The sequence below is a fragment of the Palaemon carinicauda genome, chromosome 22, assembly GCF_036898095.1.
Source record: "Palaemon carinicauda isolate YSFRI2023 chromosome 22, ASM3689809v2, whole genome shotgun sequence".
Classification (NCBI taxonomy): domain Eukaryota; kingdom Metazoa; phylum Arthropoda; class Malacostraca; order Decapoda; family Palaemonidae; genus Palaemon; species Palaemon carinicauda.
In genome coordinates this window covers 94,890,150-94,913,678 of record NC_090746.1, presented here as the reverse complement: position 1 = coordinate 94,913,678, position 23,529 = coordinate 94,890,150, and the positions used below count along the sequence as shown (strand labels likewise).

General features: G+C 38.6%; 1 protein-coding gene across 3 annotated transcripts in view; it reads left to right on the top strand.

Annotated features, from left to right (window-relative positions):
* Positions 1–23,529, top strand: part of GTPBP1 (GTP-binding protein 1) — a 125,989-nt gene that overhangs the window by 82,125 nt on the left and 20,335 nt on the right. Inside the window, exons 12-13 of one of the 3 annotated variants that reach the window (XM_068346543.1) lie at positions 8,602–8,655; positions 22,862–22,953. The exons of 1 other annotated variant lie outside the window; for it this stretch is intronic. In XM_068346543.1, the coding sequence (XP_068202644.1) occupies positions 8,602–8,655; positions 22,862–22,953 (146 nt within the window). The remainder of the gene's footprint in view (positions 1–8,601; positions 8,656–22,861; positions 22,954–23,529) is intronic. One more of the 3 variants, XM_068346544.1, reaches the window with a different exon arrangement.

The window sequence follows — 23,529 nt, the reverse complement described above, 5'->3', positions numbered from 1 at the left end:
GGGAAATTGTTCAAGTCGACTTCCTTACCAGGTACCTATTTATTTTGTTTTTGTTATTTTGATAACTTCTAAAATGAAATAAAAACTCTTAGCTCATAATAATGTAAACATATATTGCTGGTCTCTACCCACCCCCCTGGGTGTGAATCAGCTATTATAATCACCGGCTAAGTTAAATATTGAAAAATGTTATTTTGATAATAAAATAAATTTTTGAATATACTTACCCGGTGATTATAAATTAAAGGACCCTCCCTTCCTCCCCAATAGAGACGCAGTGGAACGAGGAGAAAATTGAGTCTTTTGTTTACATTGAGTACTGGGTATCTGGACGACAGATGGCGCTGTTGGGCACACCCGCAACCTGTGTAGTGATCGCTGGCGAGTTTTTACCGTAGAGTTGTCTGTCGGGCAACAGAGTTGCAGCTATTATAATCACCGGGTAAGTATATTCAAAAATTTATTTTATTATCAAAATAACATTTTTATAGCTTTCCCCACCCTTTTTTCAATGCAAGAGGGAAAGGCCTGATTTTTTTTTGCCATTGGTGTTTTATTACTGTCAAGTTCGAGCTTTTGAGAAAAACGGTTTTGAAGATGGACATTTTTTTCTTTATATATTATAGATACAATAATAACTTGGAGATCATTTGCACTAGAACTTTAACAAATCAATTATTGAACAATATTTTGTAAAATTTTTTTATCTGAAACTATAAATTCGGAGGATGAACGTTGTGAAAGAGCCTGTATGGCTGATATGTGTAGGGCCAGTGTTTTGTTTTACAAATATACAAAAATGCTTCTTTTAGATTAGGGAATGTCTCCATTGGAGGTGGAATGGCTATTGAAATTGGTTACGAAGTAGCTAACGACAGTTAGTTGGCTCCGTCTCCTCTTTCAGATCTTCCTCCTCCTCCTCTTCCTCCACTTCCCCTTCTGATTCTGATTTAGATTTCCACCTTTCTTTCAAGAAGAGAATAAGTTCAGGAATTCCAGGAAGGCCAGTTGTAGTTGCAAGAATAGTGCTCTTGACGACATGAACAGCTCACTGTGGTGACCAGCTCTGGGATTATCGGGACCTTAGCCACTCGGGAATGACTACCCTGGTAGCCATACTGCATGGGGATGCATAACCCGTTTCTGAACCGTGCCCTATTTATTGACCATGGCCCCGTAGAGGCTGTATGGGGTATGGTAATGACTCTGTGCTCTCAGCCCCTGTGAGACCTGGGGGCATGGCTCAGTGCTCTCAGCCCCCACAGTTCTGAGGCCATATCCTTGTATCCTTGTGTGGGTCAGGGCCATAGACACGGGTTCGGGATTACAAGGCCACCGAGGCTGGTGTGGCTGGTTTTACTACCATTGTAGGTAAGCGAGCCTGAAATGCATGTTGTACTCTTGCCGTTGTCCAAGTGTTGGAGAAGGTTGGCTGCCCTCCTTCACCTTCTCTACCTGGACAGGGGAGTGCTACTCCCTTATCTGTTTTGTGTACTTTGGTACAGTATATTGAATTGAGAAAATGGTACCTCTTGCGGATGTCGTTGCGCACAGCCATCCACCAAGGCAGTGGCTGAGATGAATCAGCCCTGTGCTCGTGGCACTGCTCCACTGTTTACTCTCCACCATGACCAACATGACCAAGGGTACTTAGTCCTTCTTTTGCCAGGTTTGATCAGTGCCAGTAATATTTCTCTCCTTGATTATAACTAGCCTGTTCCTTCATCTGCTCTTGATGACGTTGCTGTTTCTTTCCTTGGGACAGAATGCTCATATTTTGGGGAGTTGACTGTATTTCCTGAGCAAACTGCATTTATCCCTTCCTAGTGGTGATGTCACTGAAGATTCTTGTGCCCAGAAGATAACGGACCTTGGCCCAGCACCAATGGCAGCAGAGAACATAGGGTATGAGTGTGCCTTTTTGGTGTTTTTTTCACTTGGTGAATACAACAAGTTGATTGGTGTTTTGGTACCCCATATGGATCAAGACTGTCTCTGGGGTTGCCGTGGTTGGATCATTCTAGTTGACCATGGATCAAGTTGACGATACATCTGTGGATCTTAGAAATCCTCACTTGCAGTTGATCCAACAAGATGGCCCCCTCCTCCTTCACACTTCAAGGCAGTGAAGTTCGTCATACTAGAGTCTTTCGTGTCCGCACCTCTTCAGGTTTACCCCTCAGTGTGCGCACTATAAGGGAGTGTTGGAGAGACTCAGATCAGAAGGGCACCTTCTTGGCACCTGAGTCAGCAACCATGAAGATTTTTTCCATAACTCCCCCCTCCAAACAGTCTTGTTGTTTGAGTTCGTAATATTTATGCCTAGTTAATCCTAAATTTATGCCGTTAATGTAGATCAGAAATAGCAATGGGCCAAGGACGGATCATTGAGATACTCCGCTTGTAATAGCTGCCCACTCTGTTTTCTCTTTGTTAGCCAGTCTTCGATCCATTCAGCTAGCTCGTCAATTATGCCTAGTGCTCTAATTTTGGCCATTAATATTTTATTAAGAACTTTGTCAAAAGCCTTTTAATAGTCTAGGTATATGATATCTATTGCCCTGCTTTTGTCATAAATGCTGAAAATGTGAAAAAATTCCAAAAGATTTGTCACACATGATCTCTTTTGTCTAAAACCAGGTTGGCTGTCTATCAGAAGATTGTTTTTCTCTATATGTTCTACTATTGAATCTACTATAATTGATTAAAAAAATTTGCTAGGCACTGAAGTTAGACACACAGTCTATAGTTGCCAGGTTCTTCCTTTGGTCTCTTCTTGTAGATTGGAGGATCACTGCCTAGTTTCCATCCTTGTGGTGCCTTTTTTCGTTGGCTGTCTTTCGGAACATTTTGGAAAAGTATGGGGTTATCTCCTTTCTAGTTCTGTAATCTCTTTTGTATGAATATCATCTTTATCTTGTGATTTGGACTTACTGAGTCCTTTTATTTTCTTTTTGACATCATCTATTGCAGTGTTTCTTAAACTTTTTTGTGCAGCGGACCCCTTTTCTTAAAATTACTCATGTAGCGGACCCTTTATTATTATAATTTTCCTCTTGAGTTTGAAAGTGTTTGCAGGTCATAATATACTGAAATTACAACTGAATTATTTATTAATGGCTTATCTTCAACATCATTGTTTATATTTTGCTTAACATAATTTCCACAACATGGATAATTTTGCATACAAATTTTCATGAACTTAACAGCAACGCTTCCTCCTCATATCTCACAACCATACTTAATGCGATGAATGATACTGTTTTTGCTGCCTCACTACTGTTGGAATATCTGGCTCCAGTCTGCTGAGTTTTAGTCGCATGTCGGGTTCGACATTGATTAGGTTGCGCTTCTTCGTTTTAAGATCAACCTGTGTAGAAAATCCAATTTCACAGTTGCACGTTGTTGGGAACGGCATCAAGTGTTTCAAAGCAATTTCTGCAAGTCCAGGGTACTTTGGCTGGACTTGAGCCCAAAAATTGGCCAAACTTTCCCTGAATAGGGTCTTCAGTGTCCCACTTGTTGCAATCTCGACAAGATTATCAGCCTCTTTTGATGACAGGTTGACACTGACCTTTTCTATATCTACTTTATCTGTAAGTAATGGATTTCTAATCCACTTTAAGCTTGGGTCTGGTTCTTCAAAATATTTTCCTAACTCTGAGTGAAGGCCTTGCAGATGGGCTTTGAAAGCTTGTTTTGTGTCACCATCTAGCTCTTCCTTGGAAGTAAGCAGGAAATCTGCTAATGAAGGAAAAGACTCAAAATCTTTGCGGTCAATGCGGCCGCACCACAAGTCCAGCTTCATTTGTGTTGCCTGTATTTTGTCCTGCACTTTAAAGATGGTAGTATCTTTTCCTTGCAAAGACAGATTCAATCCATTTAGTGTACTGAAAATATCAGACAGGTATGCCAGCTTTGTGAGCCACTGGGTGTCATGCATTCGATTATAGAGGTCATGACGTTCATACAAGAAAATTTGCACTTCCTCACGAAGTTCAAAGAGACGGGAAAGAACTTTTCCCCGTGTCAGCCAGCGAACCTCTGTATGGTAAAGGAGTTTTGTGTGTTCGCTTCCCATCTCTTCACACAGAACTGTAAATAAGCGGGTGTTGAGTGCTTTCCCTTTGATGAAATTGACAATTTTTACTGCCTCTTCCAGAACTGTTTTAAGACAGGTAGGCATATGTTTCACAGCAAGTTGTTCAAGGTGAATGCAACAATGTGTTGCCTTTACCTTTGGTACAATGCTTTGTACCCGACTCACTAGGCCCCTTAGTTTACCAGTCATCGAAGTTGCACCATCTGTGCTGATTCCAACACATCACGACCAGGAGAGTTCATTTTGGACAGTAAAATCGTTAGCTACATTAAAGATAACCTCTCCTGTTGTGTTTGTAGGAAGAGGACGACAGAAAAGAAATTCATCATGTACTTCCCCACAGTAAATGTACCTAACAAAGCACAAAAGATTTGCCTCGTTCCCTATATCTGTGGACTCGTCCAGCTGTAGTGAAAAATACAGCTGTAATTGTGACACCAGCTGAACTTTCACATTTTCAGCAATTGACGTTATCCTTTTTTTGACAGTGTTGTTGGACAAAGGTATCTTATTTATTTCTTTACCAGCCTTTTCTCCAAGCATGATCTCTGTCATTATCTTGGCTGCTGGTTTGACCAAAGTCTCGCCTATGCAATGCGCCTTTCCTGTTTTTGCAATTAATAACGACACTTTGTATGAAGATTCAGTGGCCTTTGCATTTTCTCCAGGTATAAAAAAAGATGAAGCTTCCTTTTTTCTGTGAATATCAAGGTCATTACATTTTCTTTGAAAAAATTCTATGGGTTTTCCCACATATTCCTTATGTCTGAACTCGAAATGTCTTCTGAGCTTTGAGGGTTTCATAGCCTCATTAGCTAATGTTTCATAGCACAAAACACACTGTGGGATAGGATCCTCACTGTTGCCTTGCCAAAAAAATCCAAGTATCAAGTAATCACTGCAGTATTTATGCTTCTTTTTGGTTGTTTCTTGGTGTGTTTGCTTGTGCCCTACAGTGGTAACCGAGGCATCTGTACTGCTTTGGTTTGTGTCAGCGGTGTTCCCTTCGTCCATGGCATCTGCGCCTGCCTCCAGTAGCTTGAGCTGAGTTGCACTGTTAGCATCGTTTCTTTCTTCTTTAAGGCCAGTGCTGTCTTGGTTGTTGTTCTGGAATTCAGTTTTTTTCTTTGTAAGTGAGCCTGTCTTGAGCCCCAGATCCATTATCCTGATGCTAAAAAGTAAGCTAGGCTGTCTTCTGATGTTTATCCTGCAAGTAACTTGGCGAGGTCACGAGGTCTAGTATTCGAAATTCTTAATCTCAAAAAGGTAGGTAATAACGTTTAACAAATGGCTTATAAAAAATCAGTATGTTGTCATAAGCATCCAGATGATTTTCTTACCTACAAAGAGGAGCACAAGCAACTGCCATGTGTTCCTCACAGCAGCCTTAACGTCAACTGATATGTGGCGGGCGGCCGCACCACCGGGCATCAGTCAGTACAATGTTGCCAAATCATAAACACCACTGCCCAGTGCCTTCTATAAAGTTGTTTTTTTGTGTGTCTTTTTCGGAATTTCGTTGAGGATTTCACCCCAAGGGAGGAAGGCGGCATTACTTAAATTACTTTCATCCCAATATGACTTAGCCACTGTAAAAAGCCATCAGGATTTGGTGCTACAAAAATAGGAATTTAGGATGTTTTGGCCAAAAATTTGACTGAAATCGATATTAAAAATTATCCTGCGGACCCCTTGGAATATTTCACGGACCCCTGGGGGTCCGCGGACCACACTTTAAGAAACACTGATCTATTGTAAAGGTGATTCTATTTAATGGTTGTGTCCCTTCATATTTGATAGCTGGTTTGGGAAGGGTCGTTGATTCTTCCCTAGTGAATACAGTTGTGAAATATGCATTCATCAGTTGGGCTTTTTCCAAATAATTTGTTATAAGATTATTTTTTGATTGGTTTTCTACTGTTTACATATGCAAAAAATTCTTTTTGGTTTTCCTTACTAGCTGAAGCCACTATTTTCTCTTCAGTGATCTTGGCCTTTCTAACTAGTTTACCTACTTTTTGCTTAACTTCTTGTGCTCGGAAATTTCATGAATTGAAGGCTGTGGACCCATTGATATATGTTTGCTGTCTCTACTTCTTATTGCATTGGCTATTCTCTGTTGAACCACATAGGTTGTGGAGTTCCATTTGGTAAAATTTTTCAATGATGCATTTAGCCCTCTTTTCTTTGTATATTTCTACGAAGAAGTCTCATTGTGTATCTATGGTCCCTGTTTCATCATTTTCTAGATTCTTGGTGTATTCCTTCAGTTTTATCCAGTTATTACATCTGTAGTCTAGCTTTTTTATAATTTTCCTTTCTTTTAGATGAGGAATGTTTACCTGAAACCTAATTATTTTGTGGTCACTTTTTCCAATATTTTTGCCCCCCCCCCCCCTCTCTCTCTCTCTCTCTCTCTCTCTCTCTCTCTCTCTCTCTCTCTCTCTCTCTCTCTCTTATCTCTCTCTCTTCTCTTCTTCTCTTCTCTTCTCTCTTCTCTCTCTCTCTCTCTCTCTTCTCTTCTTCTCTTCTCTTCTCTCTCTCTCTCTCTCATGTTAGTTCATTAGACAAATAAGTTCTGTTAATTCCAGTTTTTTGTAGGAAATAATCTCATGTTAGTTCATTAGAAAAATAAGTTCTGTTAATTCCAGTTTTTTGTAGGAAATAATCTCATGTTAGTTCATTAGACAAATAAGTTCTGTTAATTCCAGTTTTTTGTAGGAAATAAACAGTTCACATTTACATGACAAATACTTCATAGAATGTCAGTAAATGAAAATATTATAATAGGCTAACTTTTAATCATGAAACCGATCTACAATACTACAGTAATATTGACTGTATTATATATCTAAGACATGGAAATGATATTATTTAGTTGAATTGATAGTTGAGAAAATAAGGAATAAAATAAAGAAAATAAATTATGTCGTTTTTCATCGTGTTTACAGATATCAAGGTTAAAAATGTGATGAATGATACAATATTGAGGAAATATTCTAAGGTATCTGTGAGATGCAAGTGATGTAGGAATTTGGAAATTTGTGTAAAAATAAGGGGAGGATTTATATTGATTGAGACATTTTTAATTGATTATTTATAGTATGGAGATAATTTGATGTGATTTTATTTATAAAAGTGTGATGGAATTCGTCTAAACAGAGCTTTCAACAACTTGCATGACTGGTGTTGTGGGTGGGAGTCAGAGTGGGAGAAGAATGACAGAGCTATATCTCACTTTATAGCACTTTAGAGAATACTCTCTGTGTGATCTGAACACGTATGGCAACGTAGGAATACAGTGAAATACCCCTTACATAATCACGAATAAAGACTAGAATCGCAGGGGTGTTAGTTGGCACTGGGGTGAGATGTGAGGATCCCTATGTCTTTAGGCGGGGGTATATCAGGAGGATTAGAGATACCTCGCGTAGGAAATATGGTATGATTCTACATGGCAACTTGAAACCAGACTACACTTGCTCTTACACAATCGGGAATAAAGGCTAGAATCCTAAAGTCATCGTTGGTTGGCCAATGAAAGAAGGAAGAGGGGCTAATATTAGGGAGGGGAGAAGCATTTTTAGTGAAAATTCATAGGTTTGATATACTACATTGTGCTGTATTCTTTTGTAGAATATACAAGTGATTTTAACTTCCATATGGTTTACATTGGGAAATGACGTATCCGGTATGTCAAACAGTATAGTACCGGGTATGTTTTGACGTCAAGTGGACGTCATCATAGGGAATGGGTTAATGTCATGTTCTGTGCTTTGCTTGAATAAATTGAAATTTCAGTTTCATAAATACTAATATCCTGTTTCATTGAAAGTGCTCTTCTGTCTCATTTACCTCACCTAGGTTTTGGAAATAACATCTGACAACTTTTAGTTAACTGTTTCTATCCTTAATCTATTCTAAGGATGCTGAAAGAGTATGTTATTTAAAAAATATCCATAGGACCATTTATTTTGAGGCCTGTGGAAATTTTCTAGATGGCGTAAATATTTTTTATCACCTTGAAAAGTTTTCTTAAACATCCCTTCATTGTTTGTAGGGTGTCTTTAATATTCTTAAGAAACTCTCAAGATCATACTGTATAATTACTGCTTGTTTAATATGTATTTTTCTTGTTAATGTTTTTTGCTTATAGTAAGAGTATTTACTTTATAAAACATGCTCATTCTTCTGCTAAAATTGGAAAGTCTATTGTCCCATGGATTTTGGTGTATTGGCATTATAATTTGTAAATTTGCATCTTCATACTGTATATTCAGTCTAACACTTGAGCTTGTCAAATTGTTGAGTAGAGAATGCAATTTCTTAGGTAACTCATACAGGTAATTTTCTTATATTGAATATGTTATTCCTTAGGTAATTCATATTGGTAATTTTCCTATAATGAATATGTCATTCCATAGGGGATTTATACTGGTAATTTTCCTTTAGTGACTATGTTATTCCTTAGGTAATTTATACTGGTAATTTTCCTTTAGAATGGCGCAGGAAATGAAGGTGGTCAACCTGTTGGGGGCTCACAGGAAAAACAGGTCATGTAGTGTTTTATATATAGTGTAGAACAGATATATTTTTTCATTCTTATTGATTTTAGAACTATAGTACTTTCAAGTATTTATTGTTTCTTACTTTTGCACATATGAAAATTCTGTTATAGTGTGCATAGTCTGCATTCATTTAAATGTGGAAGCATTTCATTGTGCACTGCATGGGATTTGTTTTACTGTACACATTTATTATACCAATACTATATAATAATTATTCCTATTTGCTTGCATATATATATTACAAAAGCTTATTGATTGACTTATCAGAATTATTTACTCATGAATGACTGTAGTATTTTGCTAGTTATATTTGCATGAAAAATTTGGAAAGACCTGAACACATTTCTTTGCTAATCTGTTATCAGAAGTAAGTAAGGTATAAAGCATGGAAACAAAATTGGAAATGTATTATCATTTCAATTTGAGTTACCCTACATTGATTGTGCCATAAGCTTTGAAGCTACAGCTTATATTTGCTAACTCAATTATTATTTGATAATTTGTGGATGTGTATGACTAACCTTATCATATGTTTCTAACTACTACCCTTCACAACCATTCATGGCCTCTATTGTGACATTAGTGTGGTGTTCTTTATTTTAAAGGACTTTTTGAGTCTTTTAGCAGGCTCCCGATGGTAGCGTTCTTTTTAAATTCTGGGGTGGAAAGAAGTATTCAGAAGTTTCTCTTTCCAGAATTCTTTTAGAAACTTAGATATAATTCTTCAGGGAATGCTTTTTCATGAAGAATTTAATCATAGACTCGCATCCTAGACTGAATCTCTTAATTTCATGAAAAACCTCTTCTTGTAAAAAAACAATGAGTGCATGCCAATGAAGATATTTAACTACTTTTCTAAGTCCCCATTTTTTGCAGCTGGAACATTTTTCATGAAAGAATTTCTGCTGAATATATTCTCCCAAGGTTGAATTCACTAGTAAATTCCTTATTGGGTTAATATTTGTAGTATGTGTGTTAGTGACAAATAACTACAGTATAGGCATATTATATAAGTACTGCATATATATATATATATATATATATATATATATATATATATATATATATATATATATATATATATATATACAGTATATGTAAATATATGTTTTTCAATATTAATCTTACCCGATAATCATGTAGCTGTCAACTCTGTTGCCGACAGAAATCTACGGTCGGGATACGCCAGCGATCGCTATACAGGTGGGGGTGAACACCACAGCGCCATCTGTGGTCAGGTACTCCAGTACTTCTTGTCAACACCACCTCAATTTTTCCTCTGTCGTGCCTCCGGCTAGACCTACATGGATACGCTGTTGATTCTGGAGTTATTGCTCACGATTTGGTGATGTATTTGCTCTAGAGTTTAGCCTTCGCTATTCAGGAAGCTATATCATTAGCTTAGCAAGTTTTTGGAATTAATTTGATTTAATTTTTTATTTAATTTTGGTACGAAGAGAGTATGAACTCTCTTTCACTTTTAATGGCCGACCCTTCCCTTAGCGGAAGTGTTGGTGTCGAAGAGAGTATAGACTCTCTTAATTTTGCTTAACAAAGTTATAGATTTATTTTATATCTCTCCGCCTTTTATAGGCCTCTTTGATTAACTTCCTTTTATTATAAACTTATTAAAATTAATTTTTATATTTGTTTATATTCGACCTTTCCTAATAGTAGGCGGTCTTTTCTTGGAACCGAAGTTAATTAACATTGAGCCCGTCATTTCGTTTTTACCTGTTAACATATTATGCTATTTTAATGTTTTTGAAAGAATTTCTTTGATAGTCTTGTACTGTTTTCAAAGTTGAACTAACGTTTTGTTTTGTCTCTGCAGTTGTTGACGTTCAGAACGTTCAACTTGCGCTCTATCGTTACGATAGAGAGAGAGTCTATCACGGTGTCACGTTGCAGTAAGAGTAAACCGATTCTAGCGTTTTGTTCATTCTTTCTTAGCTTAAATGGTTTTAATTCTAATAAAGGAACTTTTTATTTGGGAAATCTTTCAGTTTTTTTTTTCCTTTAACAATAATATGTTTTAACGATATATATAATTGGGCTCTTCTCTCAGGTGCTAAGTCAAGAGAGAGAGAGAGAGAGATAGAGACGGAGGGAGAGAGAGGAGGATAAACGTTTCGTTCAAGCGGGTAACGTTGTTATCGTTTTTGCTCTTCTCCCTAGTCTCTTTAGGGGAAGAAGGTAAACGTTTCTAGAGTTTTATTCTTGTTCTCAGGCTTTATGCGGTGAGAGATTTTAAACGTAGTTTATTTGTTCTAGTGTTTAGTCTCTTTTCCAGCCACTGAATTATTTATCTTTCATTATGTTTTTCTGTTACATTGTAATACTGTTTTCGCAATTACTAACTTTTAATGAAGGATAGAATTGCGTGTTTCAGGTACAAACCACTTAAAGTTTCGAGTTCAGTGAAATAAGTGCAAACAGAAAATCAAAAGTGATAAAGTGATAAGCGCAAAGTGTTACAGTGTTGCGTTCGAGGGTTCGTCTGTTCGTGCCAGTTGTTCGCCTAGTCTGGGACCTCTTACAAGCTCCCAAGCCCAGGGGAGAAGTAATGTCGAAGGACTTATGGGTTCAGCAGGCCTTGATCGACGAACAGACGTTTCCCTCCGTGGTTTCGGGTGTTACCAACTCACGTAGCCGACGTGATCACCCCACCCACACAAAGACGAGAGAGCCCTTTTATTCCTCGTCTGCGGAAGAGGTTTCTCGCAGAAACCATGGACCAAATCTTGCAGCTTTTAAGTGCAAGTCGGTCCCTTCCGCGCAAGTCCAACTCCTAGGTGGTGCCATTAGCACTGGGTCAGTTCGGACTTGCTGCAGTACGACAACTGCACACCTCCCAGAGAGGCAAGGTGGTATCGCAACAGACAGTAACTACGTCTGTTGCCGCACCAGCTGTTTTAGACCCTCAGTTTCAACGGACAGTAGCTCCGTTTGTTGTTGTCTTTCTTAAACTCTAGTGGTCTATGCTGCTGACAATGCAGTCTCAGCTTGCGGTGTTGATGCAGGAGTTTCAGGCAGAGAAGGTTAGCACACCTCCTCCTGCGAGCGCTCATGAGGCAGCCGCCTCAACTCCACCTCTGCGCAGTCCACCCTGCCAGACGTATGATGTTGAGGTTCCTCAACCTACCTCCACGCGTGAGCTGCCGCATTGGGAGTTGCCAGATACCAGCGCTGTGCAGCAACCTCCACTTTCCTTGAGGCAGGAGCCTCTTGCTATGCGGCAACCTCCTCAACACTTGAGGCAGGAGCCTTATGCTTTGCAGCAACCTCCTCTACCCTTGAGGCAGGAGCTTCATGTGTTGCGACAACCTCCTCCATCCTCGAGGCAGCAACCTCTTGCGTTGCGGCAACCTCCACCATCCTTGAGGCAGCAACCTCAACTCTTGCGGCAGCCACCTCCACTCTTGAGGCAAGAACCTCAACTCTTGAGGCAAGAGCCTCAACTCTTGAGGAACCTCATGCTATGAGGCAGCTGCCTCAACGCATGCAGCAACCGCATTCTTCACAGCATGAGCCTCTCTCTGCGCAGCTACCTCCTCAACCCTTGAGGCAGACGCAACTCTTGAGGCAGGAACCTCTCAGGAGCCTCATGCTATGCGGCATCCTCCTCAAACCATGAGGCAGGAGCCTCATGCTATGCGGCATCCTCCTCAACCCATGAGGCAGGAGCCTCATGCTATGCGACATCCTCCTCTACCCATGAGGCAGCCTCATGCTATGCGGCATCCTCCTCAACCCATGAGGCAGGAGCCTCATGCTATGCGGCATCCTCCTCAACCCATGAGGCAGGAGTCTCATGCTATGAGGAGCCTCATGCTATGCGGCATCCTCCTCTAACCATGAGGCAGAAGCCTCATGCTATGCGGCAACCGCCTCAACCCATGAGGCAGGAGCCTCATACTATGCGGCATCCTCCTCAACGCATGCGGCATAAGCCTCATCCCTTGCAGCTTGAGCCTCATCCCATGCAGCATGAGTCTCATACCATGCAGCATGAGCCTCATCCCATGCAGCATGAGCCTCATCCCATGCAGCATAAGCCGCACGCCATGCAACATGCTCTGCTTACCTTACAGCATGCTCTACATACAGCATGCTCTGCATACAGCATGCTCTGCATACCTTACCGCATGCTTCTCAGTCACACATCTTTGGTTGTTGCCAACTCACTAGACTGTCAAGCAGTTTCATAACGTTGCCTTCTAATCTGCTGCTTTTGCACCAGTGAAACCCTCACTGAGAGAACTTAGCTTTTCTCGGATATGGTTCCTGTAGATGAGAAAGTGCTATTCTCCCTCCTTCTGATTTTCCCTTGAGGACTCTGTCATTTGGAGAGGAGCCTTTAGCTGCTTAGCCTCCTATGGACTTTTATTTAAGCATAGCATGCTTCCAGGGAGGGTAATGGTTCCACTTCAGTCGATAACCCCGTCTGTTACCACACCTGCTCCCATAGACCTTGAGCTGTGTTGCAAGACATGCAGTCCAAGCTTAGTCCTTGTTAGAGGATTTTTTGTTTACGGAGTCAGTGTGTCACTGGGAAGACGTTCAACAACCAGCAGAAGTGACTTGTTGTGACGCAGTGCGGCAACCTCAGCAACCCGATAAGGAGTTGTCTGTACGACCCAGACAGTCTAGACAGCTTCGGGTTGTCACTGTACTTCCTCGCTTCCCCATGGTTGACAGTTCACAGACTGTGCAGCAGTACCATGATCTTGTGTCCGGCTCCGTCAGACGACTGGCTTTTAAGAGCTCCCACAAGTCGTCGCTGTCTGGAGATTCTCAGATGGACTATGGATCTGACCAAGGAACTGGGCCTCCTGGTCAATTTTGAGGAGTCCCAGCTCGTCCCATCCCAGACCATTGTCTACCTGGGTATGGATCTTCAGAGTCGAGCTTTTCGGGCTTTTCCGTCGGCCCCAAAGATATACTAAGCCCTAGATTGCATCCAGAGCATGCTGAGAAGGAACCGATGCTCAGTCAGGTAGTGGATGAGTCTAACAGGGACACTTTCATCGCTGGCCCTGTTCATCGAGTTAGGGAGACCCCACCTCCCCCCCTTCAGTATCATCTAGCGGCTCACTGGATAAAGGACATGACGCTAGAGACGATCTCAGTTCCTGTTTCCGAAGAGAGGAGGTCTACTCTCACGTGGTGAAAGAACAGCTTTCTTCTCAAGGAAGTCTACCTTTGGCTGTTCAGAAACCCGACCGCCGTCTCTTCTCTGACGCATCAGACATGGGCTGGGGTGCGACTTTGGACGGACAGGAATGCTCGGGAACATGGAATCAGGAGCTAAGGACACTTCACATCTATTGCAAGGAGCTGTTGGCGGTTCATCTGGCCTTGATAAACTTCAAGTCCCTCCAGCTTAACAAGGTGGTGGAGGTGGACTCTGACAACACCACAGCCTTGGCTTACATCTCCAAGCAGGGAGGGACTCATTCGTGGAAGTTGTTCTAGATTGCAAGGGACCTCCTCATCTGGTTAAAAGATCGAAAGCTCACGCTGGTAACGAGGTTCATTCAGGGCGATATGAATGTCATGGCAGATCGCCTTAGCCGGAAGGGTCAGGTCATCCCCACAGAGTGGACCCTTCACAAGAATGTTTGCAGCAGACTTTGGGCCCTGTGGGGTCAGCCAACCATAGATCTGTTCGCTACCTCGATAACCTAGAGGCTCCCGTTGTATTGTTCTCCGATTCCAGACCCAGCAGCAGTTCACGTGGATGCTTTTCTGCTGGATTGGTCCCATCTCGACCTGTATGCATTCCCGCCGTTCAAGATTGTCAACAGGGTACTTCAGAAGTTCGCCTCTCGCAAAGGGACACGGCTGACGTTGGTTGGCTCCGCTCTGACCCGCGAGAGAATGGTTCATAGAGGTACTGCAATGGCTGGTCGACATTCCCAGGACTCTTCCTCTAGGAGTGGACCTTCTACGTCTACCTCACGTAAAGAAGGTACATCCAAACCTCCACGCTCTTCGTCTGACTGCCTTCAGACTTTCGAAAGACTCTCAAGAGCTAGGGGCTTTTCGAAGGAGGCAGCCAGAGCGATTGCCAGAGCAAGGAGGACATCCACTCTCAGAGTCTATCAGTCTAAAGGGGAAGTCTTCCGAAGCTGGTACAAGGCCAATGCAGTTTCCTCATCCAGTACCACTGTAACCCAGATTGCTGACTTCCTGTTACATCTAAGGAACGTAAGATCCCTTTAAGCTCCTACGATTAAGGGTTACAGAAGTATGTTGGCAGCGGTTTTCCGCCACAGAGGCTTGGATCTTTCCACCAACAAAGATCTACAGGACCTCCTTAGGTCTTTTAAGACCTCAAAGGAACGTCGGTTGTCCACTCCAGGCTGGAATCTAGACGTGGTCCTAAGGTTCCTTATGTCATCAAGATTTGAACCTCTCCAATCAGCCTCTTTTAAGGACCTCACATTAAAAACTCTTTTCCTCGTGTGCTTGACAACAGCTAAAAGAGTAAGTGAGATCCACGCCTTCAGCAGGAACATAGTTTTCACATCTGAAACGGCTACATGTTCCTTGCAGCTCGGTTTTTTGCTAAAACGAGCTTCCTTCACGTCCTTGGCCTAAGTCGTTCGAGATCCCAAGCCTGTCCAACTTGGTGGGGGACGAACTGGAGAGAGTACTTTGCCCAGTTAGAGCTCTTAGGTACTATCTAAAAAGGTCATAACCTTTACGAGGACAATCAGAAGCCTTATGGTGTGCTATCAAGAAGCCTTCTCTTCCAAGGTCTAAGAACTCAGTTTCTTACCTATTCAGGCTCCTGATTAGGGAAGCACATTCTCATCTGAAGGAAGAAGACCTTGCTTTGCTGAAGGTAAGGACACATGAAGTGAGAGCTGTGGCTACTTCAGTGGCCCTCAAACAGAACCGTTCTCTGCAGAGTGTTATGGATGCAACCTATTGGAGAAGCAAGTCAGTGTTCGCATCATTCTATCTCAAAGATGTCCAGTCTCTTTACGAGAACTGCTACACCCTGGGACCATTCGTAGCAACGAATGCAGTAGTAGGCGGGGGCTCAGCCACTACATTCCCATAATCCCATAACCTTTTTAACCTTTCTCTTGAATACTTTTTATGGGTTGTACGGTCGGCTAAGAAGCCTTCCACATCCTTGTTGATTTGGCGGGTGGTCAATTCTTTCTTGAGAAGCGCCGAGGTTAAAGGTTGTGATGAGGTCCTTTAGTATGGGTTGCAGCCCTTTATACTTCAGCACCTAAGAGTCGTTCAGCATCCTAAGAGGACCGCTACGCTCAGTAAGAAAGACGTACTTAATAAAGGCAGAGTAATGGTTCAAGTCGTCTTCCTTACCAGGTACTTATTTATTTTATGTTATTTTTGAATAACTAATAAAATAAAATACGGGATACTTAGCTTCTTTGTTAACATGTATGCTGGTCTCCACCCACCACCCTGGGTGTGAATCAGCTACATGATTATCGGGTAAGATTAATATTGAAAAATGTTATTTTCATTAGTAAAATAAATTTTTGAATATACTTACCCGATAATCATGATTTAATTGACCCACCCTTCCTCCCCATAGAGAACCAGTGGACCGAGGAAAAAATTGAGGTGGTGTTGACAAGAAGTACTGGAGTACCTGACCACAGATGGCGCTGTGGTGTTCACCCCCACCTGTATAGCGATCGCTGGCGTATCCCGACCGTAGATTTCTGTCGGCAACAGAGTTGACAGCTACATGATTATCGGGTAAGTATATTCAAAAATTTATTTTACTAATGAAAATAACATATTTATATGTATATATATATATATATATATATATATATATATATATATATATATATATATGTATGTATATATACATGTATATATGTATATGTATGTATATATATGTATATATATGTATATGTATGCATATATATGTATATATATATATGTATTTGTATACATACATACATATATATATATATATATATATATATATATATATATATATATATATATATACATATATATATATATATATATATATATATATATATATATATATATATAAATAGGGAGATTAAAAAAGTAATACATACATATATATATATATATATATATATATATATATATATAAATATATATATATATATATATATATATATATATATATATATATATATATAGTATATAAGGAGATTAAAAAAGTAATTATTTACTATTTTTCATCATTATTTTCTGTATAGTTTTTAACAGGCTTTGGGAGTTATGATGGGAACTAAGTACTTGAGTGGGATGTGTTAATACTTTACCCTTTGGAGATATTCCCCTAGGTAGCTCTTGTTTTGGTTCCTTGATAGTGGGATTTTATTTTGTAAAGCAACACTGAATACAAGGGCTTGTAATGATTGAGCCCTTTCTTTTTTATGGAGATAAAAGAGGAGATACATGTCCTCTTTATCAAATTGCCTCAGGGTGAATCTTCTGGTTGTTGAATCTTGGGTGAAAATTTCAAGCCGTACTGTGCTATTTATCTCATATTTTTAAATGGATTTCCTTAACGAGCACTAATTAATCACCACTAACCACCTTCTGGTCAATGTGGGAATCACCAGAATAATTAATTTTGATATGAGTAATTGTAATTTTAAAAGTGTATTTTGTTATTCCAATACTGTACTTACCCAACATTCATTCGAATCTGCCCTCTTAACCACATCTTGAAGGGACGAAAAAAGAAGTCTTATTTTGGATATGACGGATGTGGCTATGAGCGCACTTTAGTAGTAGTACTAGTTGTTGAGATATGTGGGTTAGTCATACTAATCCAAAATTTTTGAGATTGTTAACCAAAGCTGTGCTTTCAAAGCTTGGAGCACAATGAATGCTGGATAAATATTGAAATATGATAAATATACTTATCCTCTCTGAAATTATTTCACAGTTTTCACCTCAACCCATGTTACTTATGTTTTAATTTGTGTATCTGTTTTGAGCAATAACCACCAGTTAGAGGGGTGACTTGTTCTATAATGTTTATATTTAACTTTCCTACAAGTAAGGAGGAGTTGAAATTGTATTTGGTGTCTTGTTATTTAGTGATGATGTAAGATATTTATATCTAACAATTGATGTTTACATATCATGAAGTGACAAAATGTTCAATTGCATATCAACTCTTGCCAGCTTTACTGTTTATGGTTCTACCAGTTCCTTTTCATGACTTCCATAGATTGATATAAGACTCTTGTCATTTTTTATATTTTCATGTACTGTAGGCTACCAGAGATTGGCATAAATACCTTACAAGGCATAGTTTTGCATGAAAGCATGAACATTTTTTATTTGTGAATTGATGTGATTTCCAGACCTTGGTATTTAAGGAATGCCCTTTTTAATGTGTATTATAAAATAACCTTTTATGATTACAACTTTGGAAGTCCTTTCGCTTTTTACCCAATATTGTTTTTCAGATATTTTTTTTTCTGATGGGGAGCATGGAATTAGAATTTTAAATGCTGAACCTTTTGTAGATACAGTACAGTATTTCAGTAAAATTTTATTTTCTTGTATATGTACTGTACTTGTCTTTTAAATTACAATGCTATTTAAATTTATATGTATGTTTATATATGTCATACATTAAATAGAATAGCCGTTTTAGGTATAAAGTAAATGAAAAAAACAGTGTGAAGGATTTACAATATTATAGTTTCAGGCACAGTCAAGCTTTATGTTTTTAAGATTAGTGAATGAGATTTCATTTATGTATTTAGAGCCAGAATATTCCAAAATATGTGTCATGAATTGTAATGAGTTACTGATGATGGTAAAGTGAGTCTTTAGAGATGTACTTACCGTTATGATTATAAACATTATTTGTTCCTTAGTATCCATTAATCATGAGTTCTTATCAGCCATGACACAATCAGCAGGTTCACCAATAGAAATTAAGAATTAATGTACGTACTTTATATTGACTAATCTGAGTATGCTTCCTTTCTCGAATTCTTACTGTCATCATCAATTTTTAGACAGTCACTATCACACTGCTTTTTGCCTAATGTGATGTATCATTTTATAAAGCATTTTTGGGGTTAGGCTGTTGTGAGGTCCACCAAAGCCTCTCCTGTGATGAATAAGAAAAAAGGAATCAAAGCAACATGATATACTAAAGAAATATTGTCTTCCCTGCCTTAAGGCAAGTGGTTCAATGTTCAGGCATGTAATCAGTGTATGTAAGGGAGATCCATGGGTTCAGGCACTCTTGAAATTCTTTGGTAACTGACAATACTTCACCCACTTAAGACTACCATTATTGATACTAAAAACAATTCTTACTTTGGTGTAAAATACATCTGGCATTCATTTTTTCTCAAGTTGTTGTAGTTGAAGGATGTCTAGTTGCACACTCCTAATTGACAAGATTTCTAGATTTATATCCGAACTTCTAAGTTAAGTACAGTTAATTAGGTTAATAGTTTACCTAAGAAATGTGTTAATATAGGCTTACTTTGTTTTGATAATATATTTTCAGTCATATGTGATAGCTATTTTCTAGCTATCATCTAGCATGAAATTGACTGTTATATTATTATAATTAATATTTTTTCATTACATAATATGAATTTTGATTCAGTTTGATACAAATTATATAACATTGCCTAGATCAGTTGTGCCACTTCTGTGTAAACATGCAGAATGATGATACCTGTATAGGAAATTGAGAGTTCTGGCCATAAAATCTATGTAGTTAATTAGGCATACATATGTTTAGATCATGATTGTTTTGTTATACAATATCTATATGAATAAGAATGCAAATATTCTTTTGTTTAAAATCCTAAATCCTTGAAAGTTCTTCACCGATTGCTTTGAAATTCGGACACAACGTTGCATTTGAATACACGTGTTTTTATATACAGTACTGTACAGTACCTATTACTGCACCACCCCTTCCATTTTATAAGACGACAGTTGTCAAAGAATCCTTTTTTTCTACATTTTTATGTAGATTTCTGATTACCATTTCTACCCTAAAGTTTAATCAATTATCAATCATTGTGTGTTTTTCATCAGTATTCATTAAATTCTTTTTTTATGTTGATTGTCTGAAAAATATTTGCAAATTTATATGCAGTTTCAGTACTTACTCTTAATTTTGTCTTGTGTTGGGAGAGTTTTGATGTGGGATTCAGTCCTTACATGTAAAGGTTTGTCGGGCAAGTCTTGCAATGTTTTCATATCTTATCTAGACATATCCCCACCTTTCATCCCCTTCATGTCTCAAGAACAATTGCAACCTCAATAATCCTTGAAGTGCTTGTGAGAAATTGCATTTAAATCTGCACTCTTTGTTGAAGACTTAACTGTTCCTCCATTTCTTAAACCAGATGGCTCTGTCACTCATTGTCCAAAGGAATAGGCAAATCTTTTGGCTTTGTTTGACAATAAGCAGAGTACAGTAGTGTGAGATTCACTCTTCCTCATTCCTACTTTCCTGCAGTTTAACTAATTAGGGTTGCTTTTTGGTCTCATGAAATGGAAGCACTTTTACTGGACATTGATGTTTATTTTTCCGTTTTTATGTAAAGACGTCTGATTCCTAACTCCTAAATTATCTGTTATTTTTTTGCAAGTTAGCAAAAAGAGGTTCTTTTTGCACGTTTTGGAGAAATGGCAATGTTACTCCATTAGGTGAATATGTTTGTGGTAACTCTAGCCCAGTTGATTACTGCTCTGTTTCCATAACTCATGATTTAAAGTTTTAGGCAAAATATCCAAATAGGTATGTTGAAGGTAATCATCTGTTCCTTAGTTTGCAGTTTGGCCTCTGCAAAAGCATTGGAGAATGTTTGTGTTCAGGAAGTTCATATGTTTGGCCTTGATTTTGAGCTGCCTTTCAACATTCAAGTCATGAGGCTTTTGTTCCCAAACTTAAACAGCTGCAAGTAGATTACTCTTTTCTTAGCATCATTATAGAATTTTCAAGTAATAAATTGCAGTTATTGTTGATGAGTAGTGTAGTTACTATATATATAGGGTAGTGTTCTCAGCCCATTACTGTTCATACTATATATATGCATATGTGGGTTGGTCTGGAAAACAAGCTTATTGCATATTCTTATTTAAAGGCTGCTCATGAATGGTAGAAGCAAGGGTCAGTGACATTGCCCTATCAAGCAGGACAGTGCCTAGAGATTGACCATATATACATATGATCAGCACCCAAGCCCCCTCTCCACCCAAGCTAGGATCAAGAAAGGCCAGGTAGTGACTGCTGATGACTCAGCTGATAGACCTATAGGCTCCCCCAAACCCCCCATCCTTAGCTCACAAGGATGGTGAGGTTGCAGCGACCAAAGGAACTAACTAGTATGAGCAGGACTCGAACCCCAGTCTGGCGTTCACCAGTCAGGGACGTTTCCACATCAGCCACCACAACCCTCTTTTCATCAGTTTCATCTCCTGGGTGTAGACCTGTGGTTGCTGAATCCCTTAATAAAGATCTACCTAAAGTTAGTACATAGGACAAATTATAGAGGATAAAGTTGAACCCTAACAAAACTCAAAAGTATGATTGTCCGTAAGTCAAGGAAAGTGGCTCCTGAACATCTAGATCTTTCCATTGACATTGTCTCTAAATATATACAACACATTTAAAATTCTAAATATGATTCTTTATTACAAATTTACTTCTGAGAAATACAGCCAGTCTGTATCCTCTTCAACTGCACAAAAGTTGGCATTTTGGGAGGAAAGTCTCTTTAGAATTTGAATGATCAATCTATCCTGAAATTTTTTTTTAAATATTTCAAAATCTACCATGTTTTGAGTATTTTTTTCTGGTCTTTGGCTGCTTACTCACATCTTAATTTATGTGACAAAATCTTGTAGTTAATTCAATGCTTTATTCGTGATCTTAATATTATTCCCTGGTACCATCGTTCACTCAAGTCCTTGTGTATGTTGCAAAAGATTTTTCATAATCCTGATCATCTTTTGTATTCCGATTTTCCCAGTCTGTACTGTCCATCCTGTACGAAGTACTAGGTGCACAGTTGATTGTAACAATCTTGCCTTTTCCATCAAAGGCTCAATACTGAACAGTATTCTCGAAGTTTTATTCCAGTTGTGACCAAATTGTGAAATGATCTTGTTGATATTGAATTGGTGGAATTTCCGAAGTTCAATCTTGTTGCAAATGCTTTCGTTTTTTTTTTTTTTATATATAACTCTCAATCCATAGTAAATATATAACTGATCAATTTTAACATTATTACTGATGTTGATAGATTTTATATTTTCTTTTTACTCTCATTTCCCTGTTGGAGGCCTCTGGCTTGTAGCATCCCGCTTTTACAATTAGGATTATAGCTTGGTTAGTATTAATAATAATAAAAAAAATTTGCACAAAACTTGCAAGTGAGAAATGGCCAAGATTATTGCTGAACTTTTCTCTAATTTGTCAGCCACCTCTGCAGTATTCAAGGAACTCTAAAGATCGGTCTGGGGTGACTTCTCAGATCTTATGTTAGTTTTGTGATGAATGAAGACAGTTGGTTTGCTACCAGGAAATTCTACCTTTGGACCATTAAGTGTTATGTGATATTTCGTCATTAGTACCTGATTTCCATTAAAAGAGCATCTCTTATATATACAAAGTCTTAAGGGCTATTTAGACAACTTATAATTAATAGGTTATAATTAACAGCAGTTTTTTAAATACCTAAAAAAAAATTTTCATTTAAAAACTCATTAATCTATAAGGGACATTCTGCCCTTCCACCCTAACGCTAATTCAATCCCTGGATTGGGCGTAACAGAATGATATGAGAAAAGGGATCATAGATTTAGTCCCTATATATCGGGAGAAATAATTTTTAACTTGTACTGGTTTGTCTGGAGATCTTTTCTCAACGGAAAAGGTAACTTATGATCACTATGAATACATATGAACAACTTTGTTCTTTTTATAATGAAAGCATACCACTTACTCCTTTACAAAATAGTTTTTGCCAATTTGATTAGTTAATCTTTTTTGCCAAAAGATACCAACTGATGATATTGGCAAGGCATCCCCATAGAAGAACCATTGTATTAATATACAGTATACATATATTTTTGTGGACTTATTTCACCATTTTTGAATCAAGATAAAATAATGATATTCATTATTGATGATCCTTCTACTGCATTGTAGGCAGGGGGTGCAGATGGGAGCTTGGTACAACATCCAGGGGGTGGTTACGGGGGCAGTAAGAAACAGCGTAGTCGACGTGGGGGTAAACACAGGTTTGTTTCCCAATCTGTTTAATTATTTATTTAGCACCTTACCATTGAAGTTTCTCAGCCTATTCAATTATTAACTTACCATCTTACAGAAGAAATTTCATGAACTATTAATTGATTTACATAGCATCCTACTGTACAGTCTTACCTTACCATTCACAGGGGTTAGGTACAAGGACGCCAGCGAATGTTGAAAACTCGGGAATAATTGGTGCACTCTTAATGACAATCCAAGACCCTATATTTCCTTATATATGACAAAAAGTTTTGTATCTCAGTCTTGAGAAAAGACAAAAGTACCAATATTCATAGTTATGTAATACTAAATACAGACAGCATTTAGTTATATAACACCAAATATAGAAGACAAAAACTATTATAACACAGGGGCTAGAAAAATCACTGATATAACAGTATCAATGTCAACTTATTCTGCCTTGTTATATAAATGAGTATGCTATGTTGTGGTTGGTCTTATACAACTCAAAGTTTTTTTCTGTTTTCAGTTAAGGTCCATTCACATATATATTAGTGTGAATGCACCTCAACTGAAAAGACCTAGAAGTTTTGTTATGTAAG